This window comes from Gigantopelta aegis, chromosome 11, assembly GCF_016097555.1.
Source record: "Gigantopelta aegis isolate Gae_Host chromosome 11, Gae_host_genome, whole genome shotgun sequence".
In the NCBI taxonomy this organism is placed as follows: Eukaryota; Metazoa; Mollusca; class Gastropoda; order Neomphalida; family Peltospiridae; genus Gigantopelta; species Gigantopelta aegis.
The window spans coordinates 2,731,724-2,745,098 of NC_054709.1; the positions used below are offsets into that span (position 1 = coordinate 2,731,724).

The following is a 13,375-nucleotide window of genomic DNA, read 5'->3' on the forward strand; positions in this document are numbered from 1 at the left end:
ATCGTGTGTCATTCTGTTCCCAGGTGTCAGTCCAAGCGGCTGGGCGCGCGCGGAACAATAAAACTGCACGTCGGCTCTGATTGCGCTCGCTAAATCACATCTCGCTCATTGCGCTGGCCCGATAATTGGACGGCTCCGTTCAAGCCACATGTTTTGCTGCCAGTCACGACGCAATGCAATTGTACAACGAAGACAGATTTCACTGCAGCCTGCCAGAACACCAGTTGTATGCAAAAATGGGAAATTATTGTGAACTGAGAGGTGCTGGGGGTGTTCACCCCCACCCCAACCCCATCCGCGCCCAACATTAAAATAATGCTCCGAATAATACCACAAGGAATGAATGAATGGCTGGATGGATGAATGGATGGCTGGATGGATGAATGGATGGATGGATGGATGGATAGATGCATGGATGCATGGATGGATGGATGGATGGATGAATGGATGGATGGATGGATAGATAGATGCATGGATGCATGGATGGATGGATGCATGCATGCATGAATGGATGGATGGATGGATAGATAGATGCATGGATGCATGGATGGATGGATGCATGCATGCATGAATGGATGGATGGATGGATAGATAGATGCATGGATGCATGGATGGATGGATGCATGCATGCATGAATGGATGGATGGATGGATAGATAGATGCATGGATGCATGGATGCATGGATGGATGGATGCATGCATGCATGAATGGATGGATGGATGGATAGATAGATGCATGGATGCATGGATGGATGGATGCATGCATGCATGAATGGATGGATGGATGGATAGATGCATGGATGCATGGATGGATGGATGGATGAATGGATGGATGGATGGATAGATAGATGCATGGATGTATGGATGGATGGATGCATGCATGCATGAATGGATGGATGGATGGATAGATGCATGGATGCATGGATGGATGGATGGATGAATGGATAGATAGATGCATGGATGCATGGATGGATGGATGCATGGATAGATGCATGGATGGATGGATTCATGGATGGATGGATGCATGGATAGATGCATGGATGCATGGATGGATGGATGGATGAATGGATGGATGGATAGATAGATAGATGCATGGATGCATGGATGCATGGATGGATAGATGCATGCATGCATGAATGGATGGATGAATGGATGGATAGATAGATAGATGCATGGATGCATGGATGAATGGATGGATGAATGGATGGATGGATAGATAGATAGATGCATGGATGCATGGATGCATGGATGGATAGATGCATGCATGCATGAATGGATGGATGGATGAATGATTGAATGATGTGTTTGTTTGTTTTGTTTAGTGACACCACAAGAGCACATTGGCTTGTTAATCATTGGGTATTTGATGTCAAACATTTAGTAATTTTGACATAGTCTTAAGAGAGGAAACCCGCTACATTTTTCCATTAGTAGCAAGTGAATGAATGAATTAAAGAATGAATGGATTGATTGATTGATGGATTGATTGATTGATTGATTGATGGGTGGATGGATGGATCACAGATAGTTAAAATTAAAATTTAGAATAAAATTCAGTATCATGAAGAAATTTCTACAGAAGTTCAAGATGGAAGCGAAATTATTCGATTACAACACCATAAACAATGGTTTATGTCCTTTACGTTTGTCTTTTTTAATATATATATGTGTGTATATATATATATATATATATATATATATACTCTTCAAAAAAAGAAACGCAAAAGGGTACAAATGGGTTATAACTCCGATTTTATGTTTCCTACCGGTTCATGCTTTGTGAATATAAGGTCATTGCATGTCCCAAACACATTCCCACGGTTACATTCGATAAAACGCAGCTACTGTAAAATAAAGTTTCAAAATGTGAATATTCGCAAAAACGCAGCCACGTGCAAACCATGTCACCACTGCACGTGCGTTGTCTGCACGTGCAACATGAACACCGACAGTATAAAAGTGCAGGGTGTTCGCTTGCCTGGCCTCTGTATCTGGCCGACAGTTGACAATCCAGGACATGCCACGTCTCAGTGAACCGCAGAGAAAACAATGCCATCGGCCGACTAGACGCAGGCGAATCCAGAACGGCCGTTGCCAGGGCATTCCATGTGTCCCCAAGCACCATCTCCAGACTGTGGGACCGTTACCAGCAACATGGATCAACACGTGACCTCCCTAGATCCGGTCGACCACGGGGTCACTACCTCCGGGCAGGACCGCTACATCCGGGTACGCCACCTTCGGGAACGATTGACTACTGCCACCTCCACAGCCGCAGCAATACCAGGTTTGCGCAGGATATCCGACCAGACCGTACGGAACCGCCTACGTGAGGTAGGAATTCGTGCCAGACGTCCAGTTCGAGGTGTCATCTTAACACCACAACACCGTCGACTCCGACTGCAGTGGTGCCAGATTCATCGACAATGGCCTCAACTGCGATGGAGACAGGTGTGGTTCAGTGACGAGTCCCGATTTCTGCTCCGACGTCATGATGGAAGATGTCGCGTGTATAGGCGTCGTGGTGAACGTTATGCGGCAAACTGCGTGCAGGAAGTGGACAGATTCGGCGGGGGTAGTGTCATGGTGTGGGCAGCCATCTCACACACTGGCAGAACTGACCTGGTCCACGTGCAGGGCAACCTGAATGCACAGGGCTACATTGACCAGATCCTCCGGCCCAACATCGTTCCAGTTATGGCAACGCCAACGCAGTGTTCCAACATGACAACGCCAGGCCTCACACAGCACGTCTCACAACGGCTTTCCTACAGAACAACAACATTAATGTCCTTCCTTGGCCATCGATATCACCGGATTTGAACCCAATTGAGCATCTATGGGACGAGTTGGACCGACGCCTCCGACAGCGACAACCACAGCCCCAGACCCTGCCCGAGCTGGCAGCAGCCTTGCAGGCCGAGTGGGCCACCATCCCCCGGGACGTCATCCGTACTCTGGTTGCTTCAATGGGCAGGCGGTGCCAGGCAGTTGTCAACACACGCGGAGGCCACACCCGGTATCGACTCCAGATGACCTTGACCTTGGTGGTGTGTCCTATCACTTACTCACAATGGACTAGAGAGAATTGTGAACAATCCTGCAACATTTGGTAATTATCGGACTCACCATTCAATAATTAAATCAATTCTCCAAATGTTACGACAATGTGGTTTTGCGTTTCTTCTTTTGAAGAGTATATATACATACATATACATATACATATACATATACATATACATATACATATACATATACATATACATATACATATACATGTATATTACATGTATATTACATATACATATACATATACATATACATGTATATATGTATATATAAACATACACAATGTCATGTATGTGATGTACATAAGGTAAAACGTTAAACTATCCGTCTGTCGGTCCGTCGGTCCGTCGGTCCGTCCGTCCGTCCGTCCGTCCGTCTGCCCCAAAATCCAGCGGTTAACGTACGGAATATAAAGTTTTTGTTTTATTTAACAATACCCATTAGAGGACATTTATTTATTATTCATCGGTTATTGGAAGTCAAACATGATCATTCTTACAGGTTGGCCTACCGGAAACCCGCTACACTTGATCATTAGCAGCACAGGATATCTTATATGCACTTTGCCACAGACAGGAAAGCACATACCATTGGGCACTGGTTGGAACAGGAAAAATCCTTCAGAGAATGGTCCACTAAGGTGGTTTGATTCTATGACCAGGCAACTATTACAATTACAACTATAAAATTTTATATAAAATATATTTTATTTATCATAGCAAACATTTTCAATATTTTACTTTATATCATAAAGCCTAATAAGTTCTTTATTACTTCAATCATAATGTTAAATATTTTTTATTATTTACTAAACAGTTTAATGGGTGTTTTTATTACCACTGACATGAAGTTTAGTAATATATATATTAAATTATGGTTGCAATAAATAAAATATTTAACATTATGGTTGTGATAATATAATATTATCACAACCATAATGTTAAATATTTTATTTATTGCAAACATAATTTAATATAATATATATTATCACAGTCATTAAGTTAAATATTATGGCATTTATTACCACAAACATAACTTTAAATATTTTTACTGTCATTATCTAAAACAAACGTTTCAGTATTTGATTTATTATCAAACAATTTGTTTTTAATATTTATAATTCAACATACATAATCTAAAAAAAAGGTTCTTTTTATCTGTAATACTGTATTTTTTCCTTTGCTCTTGTTTTTTCCGCCTGGTGTTTTTTGTTGTTGTTTTTTTTGTCGGGCGGTGTTTAATGCATTTAGTTATTATTGTTATTTTTCTTTAAAGATCCTTAAAATTGTGATTATATAAACAAAACAGTAATTAGATATAAAGGCAAGCTAATTTCGTCAATTTACAAGACGAGATACTTTTGTGTTGTTTATTCATTTTGATGTCGTATTTCAACAAATAAAACACACACAGAGACACACGTGCGTGAAAATGCCACAGAAAAAAACCGCCAAGCGCAAAAAGTGGCTAATACATGAGCGAGCTAACATCGCTTCCATTATGGTAATTTGCCACAAATCCCGTTCTCTTTTGAAAAGGAATTCTGCTATTTGCCATAATACCTTTCCAATCAGTTTTGATTGTCTATATATTTTTTACTGCTGACGACGCTCTTACAACGTGCATCAATATCAAGGAAATCAACACGGAAGAAAAGCGCCGTGGGTCTTGCATCATGAATAGAGAGAAAGAGTAGTTTATTTTCTCTGCTTCATCTCTGGTAGTTCATTTAATTACAAAACAAGACTGTTTTGATTACTTTACATTAATTTATTCAAATTATTACTAAATAGGTCAATTGGACCTTAAATTTACTAAAGCTACAAGGCAGTAATGGATTCTTTTTTCTCAGTTCATGTTGTTTCTGTGTGTGTTAGTTGTGTTGGGGGATCGATGCGGTGAGAGAGAATCGCAGTTGTGTATTTGTGACCCCCTGTGGTTTTGGTGGTGTTGAAGCCATGTCAATTATTTGTAACATTAATTCGGGGACAATTGTCATCCAAGCTTAAGGTAGTGAGCCCCGCGCACGCGTTGGTAGGAATTTCCAAGTACAGAAAGCCATTCATCATTGCAGCCGAAATGTTCACTGGTGCAAGCTATAAATCGTCTTTATAAAACCACTAAATCCATTCTGGTTATATAAATGAATGAAGGAGATGAGTAAGGCCGACAATAATAAGTAATGAAAAGAAAGACTCAAGGAAGAAACAAACATAATGGAGAATAAGTGGGATGCACTCTGTCTCTTAACTCCATTTGTCTTCTGTTTCTCTATCTGAACCCCTATTCAATTCTCTTATCCTTTCTACCTTTCTCCCCCCAATTGGCCGGGGTCCAATGTAGCCCTGTGCATTAGGTTGCCCGCACGTGGACCAGGTCAGTTCTGCCAGTGTGTGAGATGGCTGCCCACACCATGACACTACCCCCGCCGAATCTGTTCCACTTCCTGCACGCAGTTTGCCGCATAATGTTCACCACGACGCCTATACACGCTACATCTTCCATCATGACGTCGGAGCAGAATCGGGACTCGTCACTGAACCAACCTGTCTCATCGGCAAGTTTGAGCCACATTGTCGATGAATCTGGCACCACGGCAGGCGGAGTCCACGGGGCGTTTTGTGGTGGTAAGACTGCACACCTCGAACTTGACGTCGGCCACGAATTTCTACGACCTCACAAGGGCGGTTTCCGGACGGTCTGGTCGCGATATCCTGCGGCAAACCGGGCTTGCGAAGGGGGCCGCTGGGGGAGGGGGCAGTAGTCACATCGGCCTCCAAGGTGGCGTACCCGGACGGTGCGGGTCCTGCCCGGGGTTAGGGACCCGTGTGCGGACCGGAGCTAGGGAGGGCACGGGGGAATGCCAGTGGTGCGGGAGGTAACGTTCCCACAGGCTGGGAGATGGGGCTTGTCGGGACACCTGGAAGGCCCTGCAACGGCGGTTCGGGATTCCGCCTGCGTCCTAGTCGGCAGATGCGCATGTGGATTTCCTCGGCGTTCACTGGAGACGTGGCAGGCCTGTCTTGTCACTTGTCGGCCCAGATACCGAGAGCCAGGCCACAGAACACCCCTGCACGTTTATACTATGTCCCCCCCCCCGGGGGGGTCGCGTGTGTTTTTTTTTTTTCCCCCCCATTGGGTCTGCCACGTGCCACAACGCACCGCTGCAGTGGTGACATGGTGTTGCACGTGGCTCTGCGTTTTTGCGAATATTCACATTCTGGCAACTTTATGGGATCGTAGCCTCTCGTGTTTACGGAATGAAATTCCGTGGGCATGTGTTTGGGACATGCATGACCTTATATTCACAAAGCATGAACCGGTGGAACATAACATCGGAGTATAACCCATTTGTACCCTTTTGCGTTCTTTTTTTTAAGAGTATATTTGTTAAACCAAGAATTTGGGAAGAGGGAGAGTGAGAGAGGTTATTACCACAGTGTTTTTTTCGTATCGTCATATCATAATTTGAATAAAAAATTGTATTATGCGAGCCTCACGCGGCCTCACTCGAGCAGAATACTTATTTTTATTCCTAATCAATGATAATGACGTGTTTTCCTTTCCACGAAGGTTTTAAGCACGCCCAGTGACTAAGTGCGGGGGAAGGACTAACCACTGTGCCAAGGAGACTGGTTGAAAATTGACAAGAATTAAATCGTGTGTCATTCTTTCCCAGGTGTCAGTCCAAGCGGCTGGGCGCGCGCGGAACAATAAACTGCACGTCGGCTCTGATTGCGCTCGCTAAATCACATCTCGCTCTTGCGCTGGCCCATAATTGGACGGCTCCGTTCAAGCCACATGTTTTGTGCCAGTCACGACGCAATTGCAATGTAACAACGAAGACAGATTTCACTGCAGCCTGCCAGAACACCAGTTGTATGCAAAAAAACGGGAAATTATTGTGAACTGAGGGGTGCTGGGGTTGTTCACCCCCACCCCAACCCCATCCGCGTCCAACATTAAAATAATGCTCCGAATAATACCACAAGGAATGAATGAATGGCTGGATGGATGAATGGAGGCTGGTTGGATGAAATGGATTGGATTGGATGGATAGATGCAATGATTCTGGATGGATGAATGGATTGGGATGGATAATAGATGGCATGGGGCATGGTTGGATGGATGCCTGCATGCCTGAAATGGTGGATGGATGGATAATGCATGGATCATATGGATGGATTATGAATGGTGGTTGGAGGATAGATTAGATGCATGGATGCATGGGGATTGGATTGCATGCATGCCATGAATGAATGGATTTTGGATGGATAGATGCATGGACATGGAATGGATGGTGATGATGGATAGATGGTGGATAGCTAGATGCATGTGATATGGATGGATGGATTCATGCATGCATGAATGATGGATGGAATGGATAGATGCAGGGATGCAGGATGTGATGATGAATGGATAGATTAGATGATTGATGCATTGATGGATGGATGCGTGGTAGATGCATGTATGGATGGATGCATGGATAATCATGGATGCCTGGATGGATGGATGGATGACTGATGGATGGATAGATGATAGATGCATGGATGCATGGATGCATGATGGATAGATGCATGCTGCATGAATGGATGGATATGAATGAATGAATGATGTGTTTGGTTGTTTTGTTTATGACCCACAAGAGCACATTGGCTTGTTATCATTGTGTATTTGATGTCAAACATTTAGTAAGTTTGACCTAGTCTTAGAGAGGAAACCCCCTACATTTTTCCATTATTAGCAAGTGAATGAATGAATTAAAGAATGAATGGATTGATTGATTGATGGATTGATTGATTGATTGATTGATGATGGGTGGATGGCTGGATCACCGATAGGGTAAAATTAAAACTTTAGAATAAAAATTCAGTATCATGAAGAAATTTCAACAGAAGTTCAAGATGGAAGCGAAATTTCGATTACAAACACCATAAACAATGGTTTATGTCCTTTACGTTTGTCTTTTTTAATAATATATATATATACTATATACAACATACACACACCCACATATATATACACACAACACCCACACACACACCACATATATATAATATACTATATGTGTATATGTTGTATGTATGTGTGTAATATATATTTGTGTGTATATTTATTTATATAATTTTTATTACCCTATATATATATATACTATATTATAATATATATAATCTATATATATATACATTACATACATATACCATATACATATACAATATACAATATTATATACATATACATAACTCACTATACATATACATATACATGTAATAATGTACATGTATATATAAAACATACACAATTCATGTATGTGATGTACATAAGGTAAAACGTTAAACTATCCGTCTGTCTGTCTGTCTGTCTGTCTGTCTGCCCCAAAATCCAGCGGTTAACGTACGGAATATAAAGTTTTGGTTTTATTTAACAATACCCATTAGAGGACATTTATTTATTATTCATCGGTTATTGTTCATCAAACATGATCCTTCTTACAGGTTGGCCTACCGAAAACCCGCTACACTTGATCATTAGCAGCACAGGGTATCTTATATGCACTTTCCCACAGACAGGAAAGCACATACCATTGGGCACTGGTTGGAACAGGAACAATCCTTCAGAGAATGGTCCACTAAGGTAGTTTGATTCTATGACCAGGCAACTATTACAATTATAACTATAAAATTTTATATAAAATATATTTTATTTATCATAGCAAACATTTTCAATATTTTACTTTATATCATAAAGCCTAATAAGTTCTTTATTACTTCAATCATAATGTTAAATATTTTTTATTATTTACTAAACAGTTTAATGGGTGTTTTTATTACCACTGACATGAAGTTTAGTAATATATATATTAAATTATGGTTGCAATAAATAAAATATTTAACATTATGGTTTTGATAATATAATATTATCACAACCATAATGTTAAATATTTTATTTATTGCAAACATAATTTAATATAATATATATTATCACAGTCATTAAATTAAATATTATGGCATTTATTACCACAAACATAAACTTAAATATTTTACTTATTATCTAAAAACAAAACGTTCAGTATTTGATTTATTATCAAACAATTTGTTTTAATATTTTATAATTACAACATACATAATATAAAAAAAGGTTCTTTTTATATGTAATACTGTATGTTTTCTTTCTCTTGTTTTTCCGCCGGGTTTTTTTGTTGTTGTTTTTTTGTGGGGGTTTTTAATGCATTTATTTATTATTGTTAATTTTTCTTTAAAAGCATCCTTAAAATTGTGATATATAAAACAGTAATTATATATAAAGTCACGCTAATTTCGTTAATTTACAAGACGAGATACTTTTGTTGTTTATTTCATTTTGATGTCGATTTCACAAATAAACACACAACAGAGACACACGTCCGAAATGCCACAGAAAAACCGACCAGCGCAAAAGTGGCTAAATAATGATCGAGCTAACATCGCTTCCATTAAGGTAATTTGCCACAAATCCCTTTCATCTTTGAAAAGGAATTCTGCTATTGCCATAATACCTTGCTGTTTTGATGTCTAGATATTTTTACGGCTGACGACGTTACAACGTGTAATCAATATCAAGAAATCAACACGAAAAGCGCGTGGTCTTGCATTCATGATAGAGAGAAAGAGTTATTTTATTTCTCTGCTTCATCTCTGGTAGTTATTAATTACAAACAAGACTGTTTTTGATTACTTTACATTAATTATTCAAAATTACACTAAATAGGTCAATTTGGACATTAAATGTAATAAAGCTACAAGGCAGGAATGGATTCTTTTTTCTTCAGTCTAACTGTGTGTGTAGTTGTGTTGGGGATCGATGCGGTGAGAGAGAATCGCAGTTGTGTATTTGTGACCCCCTGTGGTTCTGGTGGTGTGAAGCCATGTCAATTATTTGTACATTAATTCGGGGACATTGTCATCCAAGCTTAAGGTAGTGAGCCCTGCGCACCGCGTTGGTAGAATTTACCAAGTACAGAAAGCATCATCATTTGCAGCCGAAAGGTTCACTGGTGCATAGCTATAAATCGTCTTTATAAACACACTGAAATCATTCTGTTATATAAATGAATGAAGGAATGAAGGTAAGGACGACAATAATAATGTAATGAAAGAAAGACTCAAGGAAGAAACAAAAATAATGGATGAATAAGTGGATGCACTCTTTCTCTCTAACTCCATTTGTCTTTCTGTTTCTCTCTCTTAACCCCTCTCTCAATCTCTCTTATCTTTCTCCATCTTTCTCCCCCCAACCTCTCTCTAGCTCTTTCCTCTCTATCTATATAATTTTTTCTCTCTCTCTCCCTGTCTGTCTCTGTCTCTCTCTCTCTCTCTCTCTCTCTCTCTCTCTCTCTCTCTCTCTCTCTCTCTCTCTCTCTCTCTCTCTCTCTCTCTCTCTCTCTCTCTCTCTCTCTCTCTCTCTCTCTCTCTCTCTTCCTCTCTCGCACACACATACATACAATAATCTACAAAAAGACAGCATAAACACACACAGACACCCCTCTCTCTCCTCTCTCTTTTCTCTCCCTCTCCTCTCTCTCTCTACTCTCTCGTCTCTCTCTCTCTCTCGTCTTCTCTCTCTCTCGCACACACATACATACAATAATCTACAAAAACACAGACCCTCTCCCTCCCCTCTCTCTCTCTCTCTCTCTCTCTCTCTCTCTCTCTCTCTCTCTCTCTCTCTCTCTCTCTCTCTCTCTCTTTCTCTCATTTATTTATTTCTCTTTTATTTATTTCTCTCTCGCTATCTTCCTCTCTTGCACACGCACGCACACACACGCACACACAGATACACACAAAAACAACTTGAGATCACTTTACGATTGTTTTAATGTACGTAATTCTTCAATAGAATAAAGAAACTACAGTATAAAAGTACAAGCCCGAGGCCGTGACTTGGTGATGTCATAATAAAGAGTTTGCTACGATATCCCCACAAGATATGATTATTTTACAACAGGAAGTCGCCGAGACCAGAACGTGTATGATTACCACATGTTCAAGCTTTTCTTCATTACATGGGCGACGAGCATTTTTTTGGTGTATTGTCTCACTCGCTCTAAAACGGAGCATTTTCTTTTTGTGTATGACCTCGCTCGTTCGAAAGCCTTGCTTGCTCTATAGCTGCGTCCACGCTTACACTTTAAACTGGTTTAACTAAACTGGTATAACTAAACCAGTTTAAAATGTAAATTTCACTAAACCGGCATAGCTAAAACACTTCGGTATGTGGTTTAACTAAACTGGTATAACTAAATTAGTTTAAAATGTAAGTGTGACCGCAATTCTTTCTCTAAACCGGTATAGCTAAACAGGTATAGCTAAAACACTTCGGTATGTGGCTTTGTTAAAATTGTAAAACTAAACCAATTTAAAATGTAAGTGTAAACGTAATCTTTTCTCTAAACCGGTATAGCTTAAACACTTTGGTATGTGGTTTAGTTAAACCGGTATAACTAAAGTACGTCGGTTCACACTTACACGTTAAACTAGGTTGACTAAACTGGTATAACTAAAACAGTTTGAAATGTAAGTAGTAAGTGCGTTAATAACGACCTAACAGACTGGTAGTCCAGTGTTGTTTTGATAACCTGCGCAAGGGCGGATAACTACACTTCCGCATTATACTGGTATAGCTGTTACATGTGTGAACGCTCGTCATTTCCAACCAACAGTGGTTTAGTAGTTTAACCAATATAATTAAACCAGCATTGTTAAACCAGTATAGTTAAACCAGTATTGTTAAACCAGTATAGTTAAACCAGTATAGTTAAACCAGTATTGTTAAACCAATATAATTAAACCAGTATTGTTAAACCAGTATAGTTAAACCAGTATAGTTAAACCAATATAGTTAAACCAGTATAGTTAAACCAGTATTGTTAAACCAGTATAGTTAAACCAGTATTGTTAAACCAGTATTGTTAAATCAGTATAGTTAAATCAGTATAGTTAAACCAGCATTGTTAAACCAGTATAGTTAAACCAGTATTGTTAAACCAGTATTGTTAAACCAGTATAGTTAAATCAGTATAGTTAATCCAGTATAGTTAAACCAGTATTGCTAAACCAGTATTGCTAAACCAGTATAGTTAAACCAGTATAGTTAAACTAGTATAGTTAAACCAAACCAGTATAATTAAACCAGTATAGTTAAACCAGCATAGTTGAACCAGTATAGTTGAACCAGTATCGTTAAACCAGCATAGTTAAATCAGTATAGTTAAACCAGCATAGTTAAACCAGCATAGTTAAATCAGCATAGTTAAATCAGCATAGTTAAACCAGCATAGATAAACAAGTACAGTTAAACCAGTACAGTTAAACCAATATAGTTAAATCAGTATAGTTAAACCAGCATAGTTAAATCAGTATAGTTAAACCAGCATAGTTAAATCAGCATAGTTAAACCAGCATAGATAAACAAGTACAGTTAAACCAGTACAGTTAAACCAGTATAGTTAAATCGGTATAGTTAAACCAGTTTAGTTAAACCAGTTTAACGCGTGTAAGTGTCAGCACAGTTTATGACTCTTTGTTGAGACAAAAGTTTGATAATATAACATTTATTTTTTTTTTTTTTAAAATAATTGAAAACAATAAAATAATAATAACTTAAAATAGTGAACAATCGAATCATGTTGCCTGTATCGATGGACTGGTTGTGGTTGTAGTAAAAACCGTCATTTATTTTTAACGTAACGTAGCAGTCTCCGCGAGGCCTGTCTAGTCTTACTTACTTACCAGGGTTATTTCTAATTTTGCACACTTCGTTACACTGTTTTAATGAACTTCTGAATTTATATATGGTTTTCATCATTGATTCATTCATATATTTACAATTGTTTGACGCCCAATAGCCGATATCGTTTTCGTGTCGTTAAGATTTCATTCGTTCGTTCGTGTTCGTTCGATTGTTCGTTCGTTCGTTCGTGTTCGTTCATTCATTCATTATTTCTATCTCTTCTTGCTCGTTTTTTTTAAAAACTCTTATATCCCACACTATGGACGGGACGTAGCTCAGTGGTAAAGCGCTCTATTGATGCGCGGTCGGTCTGGGATCAATTCCCGTCGGTGGGCCCTTTGGGCTATATATCGTTGCAGCTAGTGCACCACGACTGATATATCAAAGTCCGTGGTATGTGCTAACCTGTCTGTGGGATGGTGCATATAAAAGATCCCTTGCTACTAATGAAAAAAAAAATGTAGCGGGTTTTCTCTCTAAGACTATACGTCAAAATACCAAGTGTTTGACATCCAATAGCCGATGATTAATACATCAAT

At 39.4% G+C, this 13,375-nt stretch overlaps 1 protein-coding gene across 1 annotated transcript in view; it reads right to left on the bottom strand.

Annotated features, from left to right (window-relative positions):
* LOC121385497 (ETS translocation variant 4-like) overlaps positions 1-13,375 on the bottom strand; it is a 49,227-nt gene that overhangs the window by 15,680 nt on the left and 20,172 nt on the right. Inside the window, exon 5 of the mRNA XM_041516197.1 lies at positions 10,266-10,274. Coding sequence (XP_041372131.1) covers positions 10,266-10,274 — 9 coding nt within the window. The remainder of the gene's footprint in view (positions 1-10,265; positions 10,275-13,375) is intronic.